This window comes from Empidonax traillii, unplaced genomic scaffold (assembly GCF_003031625.1).
Source record: "Empidonax traillii isolate 1590-97213 ecotype Southwest subspecies unplaced genomic scaffold, ASM303162v1 scaffold257:size1394852, whole genome shotgun sequence".
NCBI lineage: Eukaryota > Metazoa > Chordata > Aves > Passeriformes > Tyrannidae > Empidonax > Empidonax traillii.
Genome location: NW_020955450.1, coordinates 205,481 through 229,655, shown reverse-complemented (window position 1 = coordinate 229,655; position 24,175 = coordinate 205,481). Strand labels below are relative to the sequence as shown.

Below are 24,175 nucleotides of genomic sequence, written 5' to 3'. Positions count from 1 at the left end.
GGATCCCGCCATCGGCTGCCCCCCCACCCCTCCTCGGAGAGCCCTGCGGGGGGCGGGCTGCCCGGTTTTGGAGGGAGCCGGGCGCGCTGGGGGCGGGGATGCCGGCCGAGCCGCTTGGCGGGCTGACCCCGACCGCCCGCCCGCCCGCGCTGCACCCCGCCGGTCCCGCATCCCCGCCCCGGCCCTGGGAGTGGGGTGCCCTTGGGGACATCCCCTCACAGCCCCGGTTCCCGCCTCGGGGGGTCCCTGTGAGGGGTGTCCTGGCAGGGGGTGGGTGTCCCGCGTGTGAGGCGCCGTCCCGGCAGCCCCTTCCTTCCCCCTCAGGTTTTGGAGGGAGCCGCGCTCGCAGCCAGGCGGGAGCGCGGGGGGCGGGGCGGTGCCCGTGTCCCCTCACGCGTCTCCTCAGCACCCTCAGGAGCGGGTGGGTGCTGGATCGGCCCCGCGGGAGGGGGAGCGCAGCAGAGCGGCGGTGCCCCCGCCCAGCCTGACCCCGGCACAGGCCGCCGCCGCCTCCCCGCTCGCTGGAAATTGGCGCGGAACCGGCGCGGCGGGAGCGCGGGCGGCGCCCGGCCCAGCGCGGCACCGCCGTCCCGGCAGGTGTGGGGGGCATCGACCCGGGGGAGCGGCAGCACCAGCAAAACCCGTGTCTGTGGGGGTGCCTGGAATGGAGGGTGGGGAGGAGTGGAGGGGGTCGCAGCCCCGTGGACTCGCCACATCTTCTTGTGTGGGAAATGTCCCTTTACAACTTCCTGCACACCCCCATCTAGCCTGAGCCACACTGGCCGCTGGCACACCTGGGCACCCTGCAGCAGGACATGTGTGTGCTTATATACCGCAGTCATGCTCTGCTCAGGCATTCCTCAGGTCAGTAGAGTACTTTGTGCTCTTCTGTTTGAGCTGTGTAAACCATGCTGCTTTTTGTGCTGAGTTCGTGATGCAAAGCGGGGAACTTGGTCTTAGTTTTGTGATGATACGCTAACTGAGCTTATCTTATTCCTTTGATCCAGGTAGAGATCTTAAAACCCAAAGAAGATGTCAAGACGCAGGTAAGCTCTTCATGTCGTGCCAGTATCATCTGCACTCATCCAGCAACTGCTGCTCTCCTAATGTCTAATGTCTTTTTGCTTTTTGCAGTAGCCGTTTGCAAGCCAAGCAGCAGCAGCCACTGTCCTGTCAAGAAGAGTCTCCACAAGAACTGCAAACACTAGAATATCTCCAGACCAGAAAAAGGAGAACAGCAGAGGTGACCACTTTGGGCAACTTGAAAAGTTTAATAATACTGAAAATTCTCCAGTGCATTTGGGTGGGAGAGTCTTTACTCTGCCAAGTTATAAAGTGGGATGGGGTAGCAAGAGTTTGCCTGGGCTCTAGAGGTGGGTGTGCTGCTCACTGTCAATGTATTGACGTGTATATCTCTTCTCAGCAGGAGATTAAGAAAAGAGAAGATGGAAAAATTGCTAAAAAACATCAATATGAGATTAAGGTAATTCAATCCTGAATACCACTTCAGACTAGGTGAGGGACTCCATCTGGTTTATGTTGGTGGGTGTGAAATCATGCATTCCACACTAGAAAGTATTGAATAGCGAAAGTTTGTATCTTCAGATATTAAAAGCTATGGGAGCTTAGCACATCTTTATGTGTTCTTGCCTTTTTTACATATGACTCTGTTGCAGATAAAGGATCCTTCAATGTAAAAACCACTGCAGAGTAGGTTAGGCATAAAAAAGAGAATAAATTCAGATATTTCAGAACAATTCCGTATGCAGAGCAGGTAAGGCCGAGGGGCAAGTCTAAACAAGATCACTGCACTTGTTTTAACTTTAGGTGTGGTTTCACGGCCATTTAGTTAAGTCTCATAACCAGGCAGGCTGTCTTTATTTTCATTTAACAGTTCTTTTGATTATTTAAATCAGTTTAGGAATCACTAACAGGCTACTCTTAAAACAAGTGAGGGGCTTTAAAGCCATTTGTTTTAAAGCTGATTAGTAAAATAATACGAGGTTCTTTTGCAAGCAATCTTGTTTGCCGTTTTTCTGTCTGTAAAGTAAAGGAGACTTAACAGCTATGGTGAAGTGAAACTCTACTGATTGTGGGGCTGTCTTTGTAAACCTTGAGTAGGAAAAAATGCTGTGCAAGTATATCAGCTGTACTTGGAGTGAAACTGTGTCACAGCTTACCTTTGCTTTAAGGGGGAAATCCTGCTTTCCCATCTCCTTCCTGGATAGCTGGCCATGCACTCCATCCCCTGCCTTGCTCTATTTTTGGTTCTCTTTGAATGAAGCAGTATGCAGGTTCAGTTAATGTTTTGCCAGGTTAGTGAGTTCATTCAGCCCAGCAGAGGGTCTGACAAGCATCAAAGCTGACCACAGAAGGAAGGGGTGGACTTGGGCAGTGAGTACTATAGGAGAGAAGGAAGAGCAGGACTTCCCTTTTCTCTGGGCTGCACCTTATCTGGATCAGTTCTGCTGGAATATGTAACTTTAGCCTTGGGATACTGAAGTCTGGCTATAAAGAGGTTTAGATATACTAAGGGAATCCTGTGTAGTTTGCCTTGCAAGTCAACTATATAGGAAAAGTTTGTGTGTTCAGGGGCTGTTGTTGCCATTCTGCATGAATGGCATTTCTCCCCCAACTCCACACCGAGCAATTAAAGTTCTGTGTCACCATTTTGAAGGCTGTCAGCATGTGCTCCTTGGATTTGATATCTCCTTACTTGTGTTGGTCATGTAGAGCCAAATAAGCATTAGTGAAACAAGTTATAGTTAACTACAGTAATCTAGAATTCCTCCTCTGAGGCTTTCTGCATGAATACCTTTGCACTTCTTTCCTTTTGAGTCACTGCATCCCATATTTGGCATTGGCAAGCTGAGAGATATTAACAGCTGCTGCTTGCTTAGTGGGTATCTGGCTCTGGAGCTGAGATGGGTGGTTCCTCTCTGGAGCACTTAGTTGGAAGATAACAAGTTGCTCAATTTCCACTGAGAGACAGTAGAACCTCCACCCTCTCTTTTCCCTCTGAGTAGATAAGTAGATAGGACTAGCAACCTCCAGTCTTGTGTTTTCGTACCAATGAGTATCTTTGTCTTTTGTACTGTAACTGAGCAACTCAGGTAACAAATAGGTTACTTGTGGGTTCATAAACTAAAGGCGGTTGTCTCTGTCAAAGCTGAGTTCCCCAAATCCATCAAATCCATTTATACATGTTCCCTCTTTACAATGAAAGGTTTTATTGGCGTTTGATTTGTCTTTCTTGGTTTCAGTGCTTGAATAGATGCTGAGATTCAAAAAGACTAACGTACATTACATAAATTGTTGTTACTGTAACCTGCTTCATGACTTTCTTACTCTCACAGTAAACCCTGCATTTTAAAGATACCTTCTTTGTTTTGCAGAGTTGTTGGCCGCCTACGATAACAGGAGGCATCTCGCCTTGCATAATTATTGAAACACCTCACAAAGAATCAGTGACCACTGACTTCTCAAGGTTCAAAAAGTACAGGTTCAGTAACCTCTTCATAAATCCATCACCTTTGCCAGAACTCAAGTAAGTTTACCAGATGGAGCAGTTGTTGATGTTTGGGTGGTGGTTGTTTGTTTTTTGTTTTTTTGTTTTTTTCCTGATCTTATCTTACCAGACAGATAATTTTCACCTTTCAAAGCTGTCCTTTTATAACTTAACACTGGAGACTCCAAGCGGTTAAGAACTAAACTTCTTTCAGTACTATTAGAACTGAGTGACCAAAAAATATGAAGCAAAATTATCATTAAGAACTTCAAAATGTTCAAATAAACTTGTGGCAGTATCACAGGTAACTTGCTAGTGCAGTGCAGTATGCTTAGTGCAGTCAATTCTAGAAGGCTTCCCTTCTGGAGAGGGGTAAGATTATATGACTAAATCATACTTTTCAGTTTTAGAATTTCTTAGACATTCAGGTGTGTTAGATGAGTATCAGCTGCTGTTTGTGTCAGCCTGGGGTTTAGTGAAAGAGGTGGTAAATTTACTGCAATGCATTAGGGAAAACTTCTGCTGAGATGAAAAAGAAGCAGAATGTGAAGCATTACTTTAGGAGAACCTTTCTAGATACACCTTGGTTTTTTTCCTTCTGGCCAAAACTTGGTAAGAACTGGGAAGTGCTGTCTGGTGATGTTTTGCCTCAAAAGACATGTTCAGATACAGAATGCTATGCAAAGTGTTTAATCATCTTGTTGATAAGCATCTGGTAAAGCTGACCTCCATCCTCTCTGATTAGCTGAATAAAGGATAATTTACTTTTCCTGACTTCTTCATGCTTCCCTAATTGCTGTAGGAAGATCATAATTGATTCCTCAGTGCTTGCTTGCTTAAACCATGGGACTTGTGCATTAAACAAACAAGTCTCTCTCTAACTTTTAACTTACAATGGCAGCAGAATGAAACTGATCTGGTTTAGAATTTGTAGGCATTACCAGTGGTCAGCTCTGTCTCTCTGCTTCTGGTTTGGGAAAGGTAAATATAAAACTCCAAAAATTTCAGTAGGAAATCCTAATTTCATTGGTTAGCATGCTGTGCCTCTTAGTACCTGCAGCATGAGAAGCACACCTAAGAAAAAGCCCATATCAATTAATAACAATTACAAAGAAGCTATGTTGATGACATAGGTATCATCTTCTCAAGTAGACTGAAGTGCTAATAAATTATAAGTCAGCAGTAAACAGAAACTCAATTTTCCTCTCAGTAGCCTGCTTCTGAGCCTTGAAGTAGACTAGGCAGTAAAGGGATGGATGAGTGACTTTTAAACAGCATCTGTAAATGTTTTTCTCAAACTAAGCTCAACCAACTTCATGTATGTCTTGTGTTTCTTGGAGAGGGGGAGTGTTGTCTTTTTTTATGGGGGAGGGTTTGGTTTTATCTCGCTCTTTGAACAGCAGCTCAACTAGGCAAAATAGGAAACTGCCTTCATGTGCAACTTGGGGAGGCACATGTTCAGTTTTAATGTCTGTTTTATAGAACTGGACTTGCTGATGATCTTGGCAGGCTGCTGTTGTGGTGATATAAAATGTCCCAAGTATACCTGCAGTTTTTCAATTACCATAAGGATCTTGTAGTATGTAGAATTTTTCTTTTTGTCTCTGAATGTCTGTAAACAATAAGTAGTGGGTTTAGTCTCCTTTTGTGAGCTGCATATATACTCAATAATGCTTTGTGTAACTTTATTCCGTAGCTGGGGAAACTCCAAAGATATCTGGCTGAACATCCTGATGAAGGAGAACAGATATGCTCACTGCAAACACTTCACATCACTACATTCCAGTCTGCAGCCTCACATGAGATCGATACTGTTGGACTGGCTCTTGGAGGTGTGTTCTTTTAGTTACTTTGCTGTCTGTTGTGCCTGTGAAGTAGGCAGGTAGAAGCACAGCTTTTACATGAACGTCTAATAGCAACACGTCCTGTTATGGAAAAATGGCAAAACTGTTTTGCAACAGAACCAGCAACTGCTTCTGATCCCCTTGGTTGAGCTACATCCAGGCCTTTCCTGGCATGAGACACTGAATGTTCCACACAGGACAGTGAGCAATAGGACTTAACTTTTGCTCTTGCCATACTACTTCTTGCAACAGAGAGAAATCTAATTTTGAGACTTGTAGTGAAATTGCTACAAACAGACCAGGTCTGGAACTCTAACTTTACATGTTAGACTGTATCTGAGCTGTGAGACATCTGTATCAAGGACTTGAGTTATCACTCTGTCCCTGTCAAGAACTCTTGAATATCAGCCCCTGATGCTGTTTACTGACTTCATGGGGAATTTTTAATTCTGTGATACGAAGAGAGCAGAAGAAAGAAGAGAGCTGCAGCAGGGGCTGGCAGCTAAAGGTCCTTGATACAGGCAGATCCCTATGTGAAAGGTCCACAAATAAATCAGATACATATTCTGGTCCAGTTGGTTTACTTTAGACTATTCCAGTTGTCCAATAAAAGCTCTCCATCTTGGCAGCCTATGTGAAGGAATATCAGTGCTGTAAATAGAAAGTTATGTTTTGGAGGTGTTTCCAAGAGCTTTATATTAAGCAGATTCAATCACCGCTGCCAAAGGCAATCTTAGCCTCATGCAATCCTTGCCCATCAGTAGAAGGGACCTTGCAGGATCATCAACTCCATTTCAAGTATTCCAAGGAAGCAGATGTTACAGTGGCACTCTTGCTGTCTTGGTGGAGCAGCCAGAACTAAGAGCAGGGAATTTCAAGAAAAAGGAAAGATTTATTTTAAAAAAAAACTATTCCTGTTGCATGCTTCTACTTTCTTTAAAGTGTAATTTACATACCACCATTAATTTGGTTTGTTGCACTTTTTTTGAAGTCTTGAACTCTTAGGAAATCATCCAGTTTCCAAACAAGAATGTCAACAAGTTTGAGCAATACACTTTCACAGTAACAGTGCCATTTATTCAGAACCACAGCTGTGGTTCTGAATCTTCTTTGGAGCAGTAGCTAATAATGTCAGAGTAGCACATCAATTGGCAAATATTATATGAGGTCTAAAAGAATGGGCTATGCTATTTCTGCTAACCAGTTGAATTTTTGGTGATCAGGAAGGGTTTTAATTTGCAAATGAACCTCCAACCTTATCTTGGGAAATATCCAAGTAAAATAATGAAGCACTTAGGATCTATTTCATGGATATTCTTTCCTGTTCTTTACTGCATGTAGATTGTAAGTAATTTACAGATATCTGTTTTCTAGTTTGTGGAAGGGATATAGAGTTGCAGATAAGCTGCAGTTGTGGTAGTCCCACCCAAATTCAATTAGATTTACATAAAAAAGTAGAGCTCCCCCTAAGATCTCGAGGCCTGGGCAGTCTCCTTTCCTTTTTTTGTTGAACTGGCATTTGAAACACTTTGATACAATGCGAGTATTAAAAGTTCTCGCTGCCAGGGAAACCCGCGCTGGGATGGAGCAGATGGCCGCTCTCACAGTTTTGTTCCTGCTTAGTGAGGCTGTCAGGGAGCCCGAGGGGCTGCAGGCAGCGCTCCTGGCCTGCCAGCAGAGGCCCCTCCAGCAGCAGCTTCCAGGCTCATTTGCTGTAGAGCCAAAGATTTCAATTTTTTTAGTAGTTCTACCCTGGGACAGACCCACTGGGAATACACGGAAGATTTGCTCGCTGACTTCAACTTGAGTTTTGAGCCCTTAGTATTTGTAATCTAACTAATTAGTGTTTTTTCCCTCAACAAGGCTTTGAGTGAAAAACTGTATGCATTTTTAGGAAAAATGATTGCTATTTAAATTGGAAAAAGTATTCTTTGAAAGTATGTTAGTATGGAAATACCTTTTCCAACCCCGTACTAACCACTGTAGCATGCCACCACACTGAGGTATGCAATGGTTTGTGTGTGCAAAAGATGAAATAGTGCACATTGCCTTTTTCTTTTAAAGCTTGAATACTGGAGTGTATGTACACAGAGTTTTATAACAGCATACTGAACTGGATGTTCCTCTCTCTCTTAGGTGTGTGAGGTGTATGCACTCCACCGGGAAACCTTCTACCTAGCTCAAGACTTTTTTGATAGATTCATGTTGACACAGAAGAACATTAACAAGAGCATGCTTCAGCTCATAGGAATTACCTCATTATTCATTGCCTCCAAACTTGAGGTAAGAACCTCTCTTACAGGGAGGCTATTGAATCTGGAGTAACTGAAAGGACAGTGATAACATTTATTTCTTCTGTCTGAATCTTTTGAACTTGATGGGGTAGGTACAATACTGAGGATGAGAAGGGGAAATTTTTTAGTCTTCCTTTGGCTGTGCATATGTCAGTGTCTTGGAGTGTAGTCTTTGTCCTCCCTTTCCTCACTAGCAGGGAAGGAGATCACATAAACTTAAAAGGCATGCAAACGTGCTAGAGGTAGCTTTATTTTGTTTTGTCTTGCCTTTTTTCAAATATACAGCAGTTGGCAAACAATCTCAGGAATGGGTGTGGGACTTGAACAAAACCAAGCCTAAGTCTCAAACTGCCTGTACATCAGGCTGATACCCTTATAAACCCATTTAGTGGAGTTTTAGTCTTTTAAGTGCAAGAGTGGTGACAAGTTACATTGTGTGCTACAACTGCGAGCTAAGAGCACATTTTTGTGTAGTGCATGGTAGGCCAGGCTGAGAGGAACACTTGGGGTATTATGTTTTTATACTGGGAACCCCCAGATCTCACTGTTGTTCCCAATGCCAAGGCTGTGTGCTACCTGTCCTAAGGAAGTGGATGGGGCTGTAGAGTGACCGTGGAGCCAGCTGGCGGAGGAGGAGTTTTGCTGGCACGCTCTCTTTTACTAACACTTGGTCCCAACTGGCATGACCGGGTTGGCAAATTGCATTGTTAACCACCTCTACACTATGGATTTTGCCAGTTAGAGTGGCTGGTTGTGACATTTTCTCTCATCTTTTTCTAGCTTTTTAATTTTTTTTTTTTTTACATCTATGTGACTGCCTCAGCACTGACATTGCAGGTAACCTGTGCCACCCATTCCTAGCACAGCGGGGTCCTGTACCAGGATTAGGATGGTGCGTGTTTTCACATCAGTTGGAATGACTGAGTAGAAAGAGAATAAATGAAAGGGGATTCTGATTGCTTGGTCAGCATTTATTTCCCCAAAAGCTAAAAGAGTTGCTATAAGTCCACTGTGTTTTACAACATATTAAAAAACAAGTAGGTTATATGTTATCTCTTCATCCTGTGGGTTTCAGGTCACCTCATATATGAGAAAAACACTGTAGCATAAGAAATGTTAACATGTTGATAGGGACTGAAAAGTATTTGCCTGTATCTTCTCAGTCTTTCTTAGAACCCTAAGACATTCTAATCTTCATTTTCCCTCCCCTCCCTCCCTTTAAAGGAAATCTACGCTCCTAAAATACAGGAATTCGCTTACGTCACTGATGGTGCTTGCAGTGAAGATGATATTGTAAGAATGGAACTTATTATGTTAAAGGTAATAACTTTGCTGTGTTTTTAAGTGCTGGTTGGAAAACTGCCCAGCTGAGCCTTGTGTTTTAATGTCACTTATTTGCTTAGAGAAGGAACACATTTAGTAGGTCTGTTTCTGTTGTATATGCAGTGGACCTCTGAAGCCCCTGGCTGGGGTACAGTCCCTGACTGTGAGAAGCCAAGCAGGTTTCTCATACTTGTATGAACATAAAGGCTTTTAGTGGGGCAGGCTGGAAGGCTGTCACTCATGCACTGCTCTTCCCAAGGTCCCTTGCTGTCCAGGAACAGGGGCCTCTCTAGAGGCAAAGACCTGACACTACTCAGTGCCCCTCATGTTGGCAAGGATCCGTCCAGCGCAGAACTCTTTGTAAATCTATTCTTCCTTAACAGATATGAGCCACAGGTTCAGGCAGCTAGCCTGAAGGCTTGAGGAAACACTCTTCACCTTCCTAGCTTCTGAATGGGGAAGATACACAAGATCCAACTGCAAGGGCACAGGGATACATGTTTGTGCTGATTGTAGCAAGCCCTGTTCAAAAAGCAGTGAGAATGCAATCTAAAGTGACTATGTGTACTTGAAATTGTACATAATCATTAGTGTCTTTTAACCATCTGCGCAATAATCTCTGAAGTAGAGGTATGTGAAGAAGTCAGAGCACAAAACTATCCTCAAGTGGTTTAAGGCACTTAACTGTTTGGTAAATATTTGCAGGCTTTAAAATGGGAACTCTGTCCAGTCACAATTGTCTCCTGGCTGAACCTCTATCTTCAAGTGGATGCTTTGAAGGATGTTCCTAAAGTGCTGCTACCTCAGTATTCTCAGGAAAAATTCATCCAGATAGCTCAGGTAGGTAGTAAACTGTTGGAAAATGCTTCTTCGAGTGGTGACAAGAAAACCTGAACATTACACCTCAAAAGCCGTGAAAGGAAGTGTTCCCTTGTTTACTCTCATCTGTTACTTTTTAAGGAATGTGCAATTTTGACTCTACCACTGAAGTTCATGCTCAGTTTTGAGAACAAGCACCCCTGTTTCTCACATATTCTAAAACTTTTCTGTACACTGGAAAAACAAACATCCATTTTTTTTTAATTATTGTACACTGCAGCATTCTGTAAACAACAGCAACAGCTCTGATAGGAAGGTGGATAATTTAGGACCCTACAGAAAGTTGGCTGTTTTTAACTGTGTTGCCCCTAACACTGTTTCTGTGTAATTGCTGAGAAGGCAGCCTGGGGAGTGTTTTGTCTGTTTTGAAAGTGCTGTGGTTCAGTTTGTATGGGCATGTATTGTGCCCAACTTCAGAGAGGCTTACTGAAGCTGGGTAGCTCAGTGATGTAAACACTACACTTAGGTAGTAGTTAAATTTATGAAAGTATTTTCCTGAAGCTCAGCCCTGTTGCAGGGCAGAAACTGTAGGACTCTGTATGCATAATAGGCATCTCTGAGACAGGATTATGCTAAAGTATTAGCTGTTAAAATTTGTTACTCTTCATTTCCTCAGCTTTTGGATCTGTGTATTCTGGATGTGAATTCTTTGGATTTCCAGTACAGAACACTAGCTGCTGCAGCGCTCTGCCACTATACCTCAATTGAAATAGTTAAGAAAGCTTCAGGTAAGACACCACTCTAAAGCTTGGCCTTTATGAGCAGGGAATTCTGGAAGCTATCACAGGCCCAAAGGTTGCTAAGAGTGTATTGGTTTACCAGGCTGCCAAAGACCAAAAGCTACAGGGACACTAATAGTTTGTTCTGTGGGTTTCTTTTCCCCCTAATTTTACTTCCTACCATTTCAGATGTAACAAAGACTCAAAAAAAGAAGGAAACCCCTTCAGAACTTCAGTCTATGGAAATCAAGCAAATTTACTGTTCCTGCTTTTGGGAGAATACTCGCTCTATTATCTCCTGTTATTTGGGGGATCATTAGCTATATATTTGGCTACTTTTTCTCCTAAAATGTAGTTCCAAGCAGTCATGTCTCTCAGCAGTACCCAGTGTATGTTTTTATATATATAAAAAAATATATATATTTATATATATATAAAACCATATACATATATATATACACACACATATATATAAAATAAATATGTATATATATATATATATATATATGTTTTATATATTTCAACACAAAACCTTGTATTGAAGCTGAAAGTTGCTTCAGCCTTCCCTGGAAAGCACCAAGACACCTTTCGACCTGCGCTCACCATCCTTACCCACTACCCTTATCATGTAACAAGATAAGGAAATGCTGCCAGTTTCTGGGAGGATGCCTCTGAATTTGTATCTGCACTATTATTTATTGTGTTTTTAAACTTATGGACATCTTGGAACACTGCAACTCCTTCATAATGTTTAAATATATTCCTGTGTTCTACTCCCTAGGCTTAGATTGGGAAAACATTTCAGAGTGTGTAGAATGGATGGTTCCTTTTGTGAACGTGGCAAAAAAATACCCGGTGAAGCTTAAGAACTTTAAGAAGGTTGCAGCAGAAGATCGACATAATATCCAGACACACACGAATTACTTGGACATGCTGGTAGGTGGTCTGTGGATGTGCAGCTCAGACAGCTGAGGGTGCACGACCCATCCCTCCTCCCTGCTCACACCTGGCCTGGCTCCCCTCAGCCAGCGTGGTCAGAGGTGCCCAACCACCACTGATGCTGTAAACAGCGTGTGTTTTACTGTAACATTCCCAGGCCATGAGCAGTGGATTGGCAGTACTGGAGAGGTGTTCCCAAGATAATGATCTTTGTTGTGTGATGTCACCTTGGCTTTACTCAGTACCCTAACTCTGGAGTACTTGAATTGTACCAGTGGTGTGAGGTAGTGCTGCTGATGACCTGTGATAGAGAAGAGCAGACCTTGTGACGGGTATTAACTGGTGTCCTCTTCCCCCACTCACAGGAAGAAGTGAACAGTGGAGCAGCGTCCACTGCCCCAGGGCAGTTATCGCCCGTGTCGACAGGTGGGATAATAACCCCTCCCAAAAGCACAGAGAAGAAATGAAATACAGTCAAACATCATTAAGAGATTCAGAAACAGGACTTGGTGCTTCAGAACAAGACCACACTAAAGGTGACTCATGTTCTTTACTGCTGTTCAAGACTTTGGCAGTAAAAGATGCAGCAGATGGAAATTGAGACCAGCATCGTCCTTGAGACCTGACAAAAAGGGTTCAACTGAGCATTCCACGCTGCTGTCACAGGAGCCTGGACCACCTTGGTCCATTCTGACATGACTTAGTTACTTCTCACTATTCCTAACTTATTAATTTCAAGAACTTTTTTAACAGGGCCTAGTGGCAAAATTTGTCCACTCAGCTGACATGTCACACTTGCTTTAATTTGGGCTAGATGTGCAGCAGAAGTTATTGACAGTTTGTACCGATTACCTCTTTGTGACTTGTTCTTTTTCTTCTCTTGGTAAGGTCAGAGGTCAGTGCCCCTCAGTCCCCCAGCTCAGGTGCAGTATTACAGAGGCCTGGGGGTGAGCAGTTTATATCTGAAACCACTCCACTGGTGCAGTACAGTGTAGCCAGCCTTGTATCAAATTCCAGCTCCACAGGAGGCTGATAAATTTATGGCAGCCATTTAAGCCTGCCAAAAACTTTAGTTTTAATGTTATCACTGACCTCAGGTAAGAGTATCAGCAAAGGACCTGCTGCTGAAGTAACCATAACTGGAAGTACAGTCCTGGAAGGAAGGAGTTCTGTCCTATGTGACCCAGCCACCAACTTGCAAAAAGAAAGAACGTACAGAGAACTGGAGAAGGTATGGAACAAAGTGAGCTGCAGGTACTCTACAACCACTCCCCTCATAGGAACAGTATTTTAAACTGTGGAGCTGTAAGTTATCAGTGTTTTATAAACAGCATTAACTACTGTGTTTTCCTTGGAATATTCACTACCTCTGAGTCACTTCTGTGATGAAGGGCAGTACTGGGACAGATGGGTATCCGTCCTCCCTCTTTCATGATGCTCCTACCTGTGCCTCACATCCAGGGACATGACACCGAGCAGCCCCTGAAGCTGCACTAGAGCATCAGGTGCCACCCACATCCACATTACACTCACACCAACTTGACAAACTTGAATGCATGTCTTCTTCAAACAAGCTATTGTAGAACTAGCTGAAGTTGCTTCCAGCCTTCTGTACAGTTTGTAAAAATAAGGGGTTTATTATAAGATTTCATCTATTTCTAAGAAGAAAGATACGAGACTGTAAATGTTGTATAAAAATTTAAATGTGTTTTTAAAAATAATAAAGTCTTGAAAGATTTTTTTTCACTTTTACATGTTTTATAGTAGTCTTCCAGCATTAGCCTAGAAGTAAAGTTTTGCCATTGCTTGAAGAAACTTCTTTTTCCTCCTCTGGGCAGCAAGCTGTAGGACTTCCTCAGGATTACTGGCATTCAGCTCTGTCTGGCCAATGGCTTTTATCTTGAAACAAAAGAGGAGACACCATTAGCAAAAGGCCTTCCAGTAAAGCTGTTTCATTTCAAAGCATTTTCAGCACTAGTTCCATGGGTGATTTATTTCTCTAACGTGCTCTGCCAACCCTTCCCTACAACTTTAGAGGCACAGCTTCACATGAGCACACAGACTCTAAAAAACTGTGTGACAAAATTTAAACTGGAAGTAGCAATTCTTTTTAATCAGGGAGGGCAAGACACTAAAAAAATCCCAACACCCTGACCAGCCCGGTTTAACTTACTGCTATCTGCCGCTTGTCTGTCTCGCCTCTTTTGTGGTGCAGATCTGAGGGCCAGTCAAGAAAAATCACTTAGGAAACAGACTCATTCCAGCCGTGAACATCCAGTATGAGTGGCATTCCAGCAAAAGGATACATGTCAAATACTCCAAGATGGTGACATCCCAGATGTATTCATAGTAAGAATCCATGGCATCATGACTGAAAGACAAGGCAGGTTAGGTTAACTGACACATTCATATTCTGGGTTTATGTATCTATAAACTTCACTGTAACATTTACCTGTTCTGTTCCTGCAGTGCCTTAAACGCAGTTTTATAGTCAACTTCTCTGAGGAACTGGCACAAAATAGCAACCTGTAAGGAAAGACTCGCAGTGATTCTGACAGCCTGAATTTCCCCCACACTGAAACCTTCACTAATCCCAGTGCCTTTCTCAACCTCATCTAGTCTTTGTTTCCACAGCAAACAAATTCAGAGCATCTGAATAGTACTTATTCTGATACATCAACAGCAGCAATAGCTAAGAGGAATTTACTCAGATCTAAAGGGACTGACTTGGCTTCTAGGTTTCTAAATGCATTTAATAGTTTTTAAATCAGAGCCTAATATAAGCTTTGTTACTTCTTGCAGAATGAAGGATCTCCCTGAACAGCACCAGCCACAACACCCCACAGATACTGTACTGTTTCTCTAAAAAACCCATCTGTATTATATGAGGAGAGTAGGACAAAACACTCAGACTATTTCTACTTTTTAGAACATTTCCAAGTATAAGTTTATTTACTCAGTAATTTCAGTCCTTTGTGTGTTCTAGAAGCAAAGGTAACAACGAAATCTACGAAATCAACTGCAGATTGCACTTCCAAGGAAAGTTGAATTTAGTCTTTCTTTTTAAAAAAGTTCTCCCCCCTTGTTATCATCAAAATATTAACAAATATTTTACTTAACACCACATTTCATCTCTCACCTGCGTGTGACAGTTTAGTAAAGAGCAGCACTTGATCATTCTTTTTATCACCTACAGAAAGGTTAAAAACAAAAAACACAAGTTCTGAAATGCTCGTTTTGGAACACAAACAGCAATTTTTATGATTTTGATGATTTTTTTTTTTTTTTTAATGCAAGAGACCAGCTAAATAGCTATTTACATTCTTCTAAGCTCCCTAACACCTCTTGGGTTTGAGCACATCCACTGCTCAACTGAGTGTTCATCACTTCGGAGATGTCCCACGGGTCAGCGTGTGCTGAGGAACAGCACCCCGTGTTTGTGTGAGGCAGCCAGGCCCTGGTCTGGGAAAAAGCTTCACCTTTACGTCCTGCCACCCACAGGGAAGGCCTGGCAGGTGGGACCAGCACTATGCCAGCACTATGGCTGGAAACAAGCAGGCGCCATCCATGTGATACCAGCACTGAAAGCACCAATAAAACCCCAGAGGCTACAGGAATGTGTGTGAGATGAACAGTTTTATCTCTACGCAGAATCAGGATGCTGACTAAATCCAAACAGGGATTTTCGTAAATCTAAATCCCACTTTAACTCACCTGGTCTGTGTACACATCTGGTGGCACCATCTTATTGAAGAAGTCTGAGCATACAGCTCCTGCCTGTAGGTAATAGTGAAGGGCTGCTGAATACTGATTTGTTGCTGCCATGGAAAAAAAGTAAAATAAGGTCTTAAAAAATACAGCAGTTACTTAGCACTCAGATCAATTTTTTATAGAATTAATCAGATATGTGTATTTCATAACTGAATTCTACTGGGGAAGTGACTTGCGTACCATCATTTAAAAAGCATGGACACACAGGAGGTGGTAAAAGTGGATGGATGGGAAACTACATAATCAGGAAAACGAGTATCACAGGCAAAGTTCTGCCTTTTGAGAATATCTTAATTTTTTCTGGTAGTTGATCTTCAATCCATCAGCACTAAGAGTGGAAAAGAAGTTTGCCTTCAGTGAACTTACACGCACACCGGTAGTAAAGGAGTTTAGCTGGTGCAGTGAGAGGAACAGCTGATGCCACCACAGGCCTCTCATGGTTCACACCAATTCTACTCCCAGCTCTTCCTGAACTGAGGGTAAGACCTCCAGGGGCTCTGTGGCAGGAGCGGCTTGTCCACATTGCTGCTGAAATACCAACCTGGCACACGCCAGGAGTGCTCCAACCACTGTTCTTTCAGGTACCAGATTTGAGGCTCCCTACATAACGTCTCCTTCTGGGATGCTGCTGCACTTTGTACAAGCAATAAACTGCCAGTCTATAACCCTGAATCATTCCCCCATATACAAGGTGACAGCACTGAACACTGGATTAGACCCCTCCTCACATCCCAAGGATTATAAAGCATCTTCTAGACAAATGGGTCTCCCTTGGGAGCAACAGACTCGCATTTCGGCACTTCATTTTATACTGGACACCACAGACACCCTTCCAGTCCAAGAAGAGATTTAGGAACTTGCACCTTGACGGTGTGATAGCCCAAAGCACTGGCAAGTAGATGCCAGAGGCACAGAAAATACTATTTTATGGCCGGAAAAGAACAATCAGGCTTGAAAGCTGAATTTCACTGAAGTGGTTTCAACAGATAATTTAAGTGGAAGAAATGTTGCTCTACCTTTGAGTTTGGCTATAGCCATGTCCTTCTCTAACACATACAACAGGCAGTATCCTACCTGTCTGGTTGTCTTTATAAGTTCATTCTTCTGCACCCACCTCTCTGCTCTATTTACTCAGACTATAAGCAAGCCCCAGGAACTGACTCTAGACTGGGGAATAATTTAACAGAGCATTGTATCACACAGACTGGGCAGTTTTCCCCAGGCAACTGCTGCCCTAGTGTGGTCTGGGTACCTTGTCATGGTGCCCAGAACCTGAAACTGTTTGTATTGTCCTAGTTCTGCTGGCTGCTCCCAGCTGAGGAGCAAGAATAAATACTGGGGAAGTGGCAGGTGAGGACAGAGTGACAGGAAAGTGCTTCCCATCACAACCAGTACCAGATTAGGAGTTCATGCTTCCTCTTTTACAAAGCTAGAGACTTCTCTATATAAAATACAGATCCTCTCCCCTGTGCTCATTTTCTGCTCCAGCAAAGCTGATCTCCAAATCTAAAAGCAACCACTATTCACAAATTTCCATTCACTTATAAAACTCAGTTGTCAGGGGTTTCCAAAATTATACCACTCAAGAACCAACTACACTAGAAAAGTAAATTGAAAGTGAACTGTTAAAATTCCTCTTACCCTAAAAGCAGTCAGCATGACCCACTGGAAGCTCAGTCTCTCTGTGGGCTTAGACAATCTCCCAAACACACCTACACTATAACCTCTGAAGATTTTAACCTCATGTGTCCCTTAAACTAATTTTTCATAAGAGAAAATACAAGGAGGATTATGTCAAGCAAAACCCAGAGCAGCAAGGTACCCCTACACACATGCTAAAAACAGACATTGGTTTCACTTACCAAAATAAATATCTGCCTGAATAATTAACCAGAAGTGGTTGTTTGCATTGATAGTCAACGCATAGCTCACCAGCTCTTTTACTGTAACAGCTACAGCTTCGAAGTCCACTGATTGAAGACTAAAGGAAAGAAGACAGAAAAATAATTCCTAAATGATTGCTTTGGGGTTTTTAACCACTAATCTGATTTTCTATCTGGTTGAAGTCCAAAGCACCTTGCATTAAGTGCCAAGCAAAAATAACTCCAGAAAAGATTTAGTGTTGACTAAAGCTACTGTTGGTTTGTTCCAACACAGTAAATCTGATAGAACAAATATATCCTTCACAGCCTTGGGTAAGAAGTCAGAACTTCGTAAGTGGGTGACACCACGAAAAGATTCTGTGCAGATACGTTCAGTTTCAAGAAGTTTGAAGACAACATCTGAACACCTGCTTGAATGGCCAGAGACAGCAATCTCTGGAGAACTATGGAAACAACTCAGCAAGAAAGGCTGGGAATGGTTTGGTACACTGGGCAGCCTTTCCAAAAGTTTATATGGAATCTCCATTTTTAAAAATATGTGGGTTTTTCACCTTCCTACTGAATTCTGGTAACAATGAAAACACCTTTCTTCTGCTTGATCTTACAGTATACACTGAAGCTTACATCAGTAATGAGACTGTGCAACCAGACCAGTTACAGACAAATTAACCCCACTATGCACCACACACTCTCACAAGAGTAATTTTTTTCCAGTGCATACATGGAATCTAAACCAGATTAGGAGGTTCCACCTCCACAGAGCCTCTAAACTTCATTGGAGAAACACAATCCAGCCAGAACAAATTGATATATACCATTTGCCACTTCATATTTTGGCTATTATTGGAACACACCTCAAAAACCATGAGCCATTTCCTATTAAAGTATTATATAGTTACATACAGCTTATTAGAGCAAACAGCAAAATGCCCCTCAGTTTCTTCTCTTTCTTCTTCCCCACATCTCCATTAGGAACATCAAATTAGGAGCAAAACCATCCATGCAAGAAGACCAAACTTCCCATGGACAGAATGGGGGCAGTGATGCCCTTACATGGCAGAAATCACACAACACACAGGAACTGGAACCAAACCCATTACATAAATGCATATTTTGAAAACTGTATTTTTAATCATCATCTTACTTGGGGATGGATGAAGGCCAGATGGAAATGTGCTCTGCTGCAATATCATTCACAATATCTTCCTAACAAAAGATAGATGGTAAGAGAAATTACAGCAAGAAACATTTCAAGAAAATCAAGAAAGATTTTTTTTAATATATATACTAACCCGAACATTATGAAGTTTGACAAACAAGGACAATATTGTGGTTAAAACCAGTGGTTCCTGTAGGGGGAAAAAAAAGAGCATTCCCATGAACCAACCAAACTCCACTTTCTTCCCTAGGCTTTAAAACTATGTAAAAGGTTCTGACATCATTACAACTCCCTATTCAAATAGGGAAATATTTTGTTAGGAGACCTACAACGCAAGGATACTGTAAGAAAGTTTCTATAGGAAGTTTTTAATTACTTCAGATTTTCCCAATAACTCCTTGGGTATAAACTCTGCTTTGGCTTTATGCACTTTTATGTTGTTTCTGTAGCTACTGCCTAAGCCTTAAACTCAAGCTGGGTATACTACAACTTTCTATGCATTTACAAACCCACAAGCTTTAAACAATTTCCCTTCTCCTTACTTCTGCTGCTTAGTATAATGCATTTAGCAGCTTCCTTCTCCCTACAAAAGGAATGCTTTGCTTTGTGACAGGTGCAATAAAATATACTCCCTGTTAACAGGTATCCACTGTCACAATTCAGGATAATTTTTTTTACCAGTTATTCCACACTGCTGTATGCCAGGTATAACAAATTCAGAGGTTTTTCAGCTATACAGAACACCTCCATATCTGTTAGATTTTCTGGAGTTTACCAGGACAAGTCCAGAAAAACATTATATCAAAACTAAGTTCTAGTTGCAAACACGTTCTCAGCACCACTGTGACTTACCCGAAGCTTTTTGATGAAGGACAACAATTCACTCCTAAATTAGGGACACAAATACCCATGTAAGTAATCATCCACAACAAAGAACAAATGCAAACTTCAACCACTAGAAACAGAGTCAGTAGAGCAAATTCTCCATCTTCCAAAATACCCCTTCACCTCTAAGTTTACAAACACAGGGTATATAAGTGAAAACACTCAACAACTCATTCACTTTTAATACAGTTAGCAAGTTTTACTTCTACATTTAAAACATTTAAATAAAGGGTATGTTATTCCATCGAGCTAAAAAAGGCATGAAAGAAAACTGCTTTGTAGTAAATCAACCACTGAATCTAAAATGGAAAGCAATTGAAGTGTACTGTCATTCCCTACGCTAGGACTGCAATAATGACCTATAGACTTACAAAAGAGAGTACACAGTGATCATTCATAATGTACATTGATTTCCTTGTCATGCACATCAGACATCGTCACCATATGACAATCCAGACAAGCACAGCCTGTTTAGAAAAGGTTTCACTGCTTCCCTTCCGTAACAAAAACAGCTAATAAAGGGTAGTCACTGCACTTTACTGTTTGAACCAGAGGGGTCACAAGAGGTTCAGTAACCTGGAGTACACCTGACTGCTTCCCTTTGCCTGCCAGAGCATACAAACGAAACCTACAGCACGCACGTACCCTCCTACACGCGTCCCACAGCAGCGTAAGCAAAAGCAGCTGGCCCTGAGGCACACAGTAACCTGACTGGCTCAAGGACGGCAAAGAAACAGTCAAAAGTTTGGCAGGGACACCTTTCCATGTGTTTAACATAGAAAGCTGTACAACATAATCATACATTCCAAAATGTACTGTATTAGGCAGCTCATAATCAGGTTGCGACTTCAGAATAGGTTGTGAACACAGAGGACAAATCAGAGCATCTTGAATCACTCAGTCAGTTCAGGCTAAGGCTGGCAGTGCTCAGGTGGTTGACAATGAAATGACTCTGATCAAGAATATTTTCTTCCTTCCTCTTCCCAGGAGCTTAGCTGAACCATAACTTCATTTCAAAACTGAGTAACATTAGGTTTAGACTCAGAAACAAAGTAGAGTTGTGAGCTACATGTTTAGAACAGTTATACAAGCATTTAACTGATTCAGAAAAAATTCTATTTGAGGCAAAGCAGACACCTCCAGCCCATCAGCTAAACTGCCCTACAGATGCCATTGACTTTATTGGAAGATCTACATTGGTTATAATGGGAGCATAAGTTTATATCCATCAGTGTCTGCATGGTGACCTGAATCCCACACACTCCTTTTCTGCCTCTGAAAAATAAAAGCCAACACATCACCACTAATACCCAACTCCCACAGTGGACAGGGTGTTTACACAGAGATCTTTAGCTGCTCCCACCACTCTGATAGTGGAATTCAGACAATTTTTGACGGGAACGTGGAGTCAAACACAGAATTCAAACCATCTTTAAAAATAATTTTAGAAAAAACATACCTGTACATAATGCCCAGTGTAGACTCCCTGTGTTTTATCAAACTCACTCTGCCATCATTCCCCCGTTTGTGCTGGTTGGATACACTGCAGATTTGTACAACAACTTCCCAGAGGTCTTTAGCTGTGCGTCTGCTCTCTTTGGGACCTGGAAGTTCTTTGCATGTAGCAGCCAGCAACTGGCCCAGCTATGCAATGCAAGGAAAAAAAATACAGTGACTACGGTTTCTCTGCATATTGACTGCAGCAAAGGAATTAGTGGTGTTTAAAACAGCTAAGCAACTGATTTTAAGTTACAAACTACAAAGCAGTATCACTAAACTTTGCAGCAGAGAACACTGATGAAGAAGCTGGAAGACAGGAATTAACCAGACCGTTTTTCCCTTCATTGGCTTCCCTACTTGCTCCAGAAAACCTAAAATACAGTTTTACCCAACAAAATACCTATCCTCCAGTTTTAACCTACAAAATACAGCTTTACAGAGACTGGCTCTCTAGAACTCACTTCACTTATAACAGTTAATCTGTACTGCAACTGGCACAATGTTACACAAAAACATTGTCACTAAACACACCTGCTGCTTAGCCCTGCTTTCTCCTACCTCAGACTTAATTCATTACAGCCACAAAGCCCCACACTCTTGAGCAGAAGGGTACCTGCTTTGAAAAGCACAAAAGACTTCAACAGGAAAAAAGTCAATTACAGTCTGAGCAAGCTTTGAGACTAAGCAACTCATTACCTTCACGTAAGGATTGGTCTGAACCAGAGGTAATGGAACCTGCATGGTCAAATACTCATTCTCACACCAGTTTAACAGGAAGGCAACACATTCTTCAGCTATAACTTGTCGAAGAGGAATATCTAAAAGAAAATGGATTCTTTGCTTAACTTTTTGTTTTTGAGAAAACAGTGTTGTATGAAAACAAGCAAACTTTATTCCCTCTAATTAGCTATTTCTGTTCCACGACTCTCACAGCAAAACACGATGCTCAGCCCTAAAAGAGACCTCACCTCTGGAAATCAGGAGCAACAAGAGTTTCCTCTAACCACAACAGTATTACATTATTCCCTCTGGGTGAAACCCTGAAGAAAGCTTAAACAACTAGCAAGACTTCTTAGGTAAAAGTGCAGACACGTTTATCCTGTTAAAGTCCTTTAAGTGGCACTAAGCAGAAACTGGCAATATTTAGCAATGTGCAGGAATCATGAGGCTGCTCTCATTTCCAACTTCTAAAAACAAATCAAACTTTTAAAGACTTACTAAAACCAGTGTCAGAGTCACTGCTGTTTTCCCATGTATACATCTAAATGGTAAGTCTGCAATACAAAGTTGTTTTATTTTGTTGTGGGTTTTTTTTCCTCTTCTCTCAAGGTTTGTTCTTCATTGCATCCCAGGAAAGGCAGAGATGTACTTACCAGGTACTCTCATTTCCAAATATCCTCGGACTCTGCTTATAAGATCAGAAGGAGGACGTTCTCCAGAAGCACCAGGTCCAGCTTCATGAGTGTAAATGTCCAAAAGTAGCATTTCATTCAGCATGACTTGACGGAGCTTTGGAGAAAACTCTGTCACAAGCTCCAAGCAAGCAGCAAAAAGCTGTTTTGCGTGGACAAAATCCTGCAATAAAAATTATATGCATTAATGATACCTAATGGATTCGTAAGGGAATATACCAAGAGCTAAAGTGCTGTTTAGGTCCATCCTGGTTGAACCACCCTTGGCATCCATTAGCATCAGCACTGCTCAAGTATCTCACAATGACTATTTATGAATCCTTTAGACTTGATTACACTTAACAGTTCCAGATTTTTCAAACAAAACAAGAAGTCTAAACAAAAGAATTTTGGTTTAGCTGAGTTTAGCAAACTTGTCAATTACAAGGAAAATTAAACAGCATTCTAATAAATTCCTTATGTAAAACACTTAGTCAAAAGAACAGCACTTCATATCAGTAAGTCAAATCACCACAAATTATCTCCAGGTTCAATTCATTGGAAAGCCATTACCTTTGCTCTGCTGATAGAACTCTGAGAGACAGAAATACAAGACACAGAACTTGTTATACCGCCTCCCTCACCTCTTAATTTTTCAGGGTTTTTTTCCTCAAAAAGGTCTTTCCATATTTTTGTTTAGTTAAGATTTAATTGTCCAAACTAGCCAGTAACCTCAGATGGTTTGCTCACCTTAATTGCACAGCAGTGCAGTCCCTTTGCCATCAGGATGTAGACCAAATCCCTAGTCAGACTGTCTTTGATTCCTAAAATAACATTGCCGTAAACACTTGGTACTTCCCACTGGGAGAGAAACGCATAGGACATTTGCACAGAAACAAGTTTTAGAATTCACAGCACTGTTTAAAACATTATAAACAAGCCCCAAATACTGAAAATGATTGCCACCTAAATGCCAACTATTTTGTCTTTCCATCTAATCACAAGTAATGTATTGCTCATGTAAAACTACAATAAAAACAGCTGGATACCCTTTGTTCACACTCTGAATAACCAAAATTATGGGGAGGGGGAAACAAAATAAAAGACAAGAGAGCTTAACTTAAAAAGCAACAAAAAAAACCACTTCCTTTCTCCTGCACCCACCTTTAATGACAGAAATTTGAGCTAAAACAATGTTGCTAACTAGTCAGAACACTGAAAGCAAAAGGTACAAAAATGTCTTTTCTCACAAGGAAAGCTTGAGTTACAGACAGTATTTCCTTAAATCAAAGGTAATAGGTTTTATTGTGATACTTTTACAGAATGTGAGTTTAGATGTGTATCATCATTCCTATTAAACCACCACTATGCAGAGATGGAAAAGATAAACCACACTGAGAATCTATGAGACAATGTTTACTGTTCACTGCAGTATGACACCTAGAGACTGTAATTCAAGGACTGGTTAATGACCATATGAAACAAATTACCTTATTTGAAATTGTCCAGAATTGGCGCTCTGAAGTCATACCATGCAGCTCAATTAAGATCTGGCGAATCCTCCAAGGATCCACTGACAGTATGAGCTGATGTTCAAGCTGGCCAATATTGACGCTTGCTGAAGCTGGAAGAAAAGCAGCCAGGTCTCCAGTGCATTTCTTCTCAGTGGAGACACTTCTATGTCTTTAGCATGTAACACTTCAATCATAACACAGTAAGAACAGCGGACACATCAATGCTTGCACAGGCCTGGTCCATCCTTTTGTGCCATTCCACAAACACCTTGTTTCCAGGATTCCCAGATCCCTGACTTAAAGGGATGCTTGCAATGCCCCCTTTTCTCACTCCAGCAGCTCTAAGTACTCTTGCTACAGTAAAGCAACACCTTTAAGAACTCCATTAAAAAGGGGTTCCTATACTGCCTTTGTGAAAATATGCATTTTCTCAACTGGCTCAAGTCATTGCAAGACTGCATTAGAGTTGAAAAGTAAGTTCTTCCCAGCTCCAGTCACTACCTCGCATGTCCTTTGTTAGCTTTGACTTGGGCAGCTGCACAGCCAGCCAGCTAGAGCTGGGAAAT

At 41.9% G+C, this 24,175-nt stretch overlaps 2 protein-coding genes across 5 annotated transcripts in view; one reads left to right on the top strand and one right to left on the bottom strand.

Annotated features, from left to right (window-relative positions):
* The first annotated feature begins 389 nt into the window (after positions 1–389).
* On the top strand, positions 390–13,250 carry CCNE2 (cyclin E2). 4 transcript variants are annotated; one of them, XM_027889286.1, is made up of 12 exons: positions 390–421; positions 1,008–1,046; positions 1,135–1,243; positions 1,427–1,483; positions 3,396–3,547; positions 5,205–5,340; positions 7,489–7,635; positions 8,871–8,966; positions 9,675–9,809; positions 10,465–10,576; positions 11,349–11,503; positions 11,872–13,250. In XM_027889286.1, exons 2-12 carry the CDS (start codon positions 1,033–1,035, stop codon positions 11,971–11,973), a joined length of 1,215 nt encoding a protein of 404 aa, XP_027745087.1. In that variant the 5' UTR covers positions 390–421; positions 1,008–1,032; the 3' UTR covers positions 11,974–13,250. The 4 variants fall into 4 exon arrangements, with proteins under 4 accessions (XP_027745087.1, XP_027745086.1, XP_027745089.1 ...); XM_027889285.1 differs by having other exon boundaries at positions 1,424–1,483; XM_027889288.1 differs by lacking the exon at positions 390–421 and having other exon boundaries at positions 1,006–1,046; positions 1,138–1,243.
* Positions 12,291–24,175, bottom strand: part of INTS8 (integrator complex subunit 8) — a 24,871-nt gene continuing 12,986 nt past the window's right edge. Inside the window, exons 13-27 of the mRNA XM_027889284.1 lie at positions 23,586–23,719; positions 22,846–22,956; positions 22,078–22,279; positions 21,401–21,522; positions 20,664–20,848; positions 19,172–19,205; positions 18,453–18,509; positions 18,305–18,366; positions 17,140–17,258; positions 15,221–15,324; positions 14,646–14,696; positions 13,959–14,032; positions 13,813–13,877; positions 13,680–13,723; positions 12,291–13,405 (exon numbers count right to left, since the gene is read on the bottom strand). Coding sequence (XP_027745085.1) covers positions 13,289–13,405; positions 13,680–13,723; positions 13,813–13,877; positions 13,959–14,032; positions 14,646–14,696; positions 15,221–15,324; positions 17,140–17,258; positions 18,305–18,366; positions 18,453–18,509; positions 19,172–19,205; positions 20,664–20,848; positions 21,401–21,522; positions 22,078–22,279; positions 22,846–22,956; positions 23,586–23,719 — 1,481 coding nt within the window. The 3' untranslated portion in view covers positions 12,291–13,288. The remainder of the gene's footprint in view (positions 13,406–13,679; positions 13,724–13,812; positions 13,878–13,958; positions 14,033–14,645; positions 14,697–15,220; positions 15,325–17,139; positions 17,259–18,304; positions 18,367–18,452; positions 18,510–19,171; positions 19,206–20,663; positions 20,849–21,400; positions 21,523–22,077; positions 22,280–22,845; positions 22,957–23,585; positions 23,720–24,175) is intronic.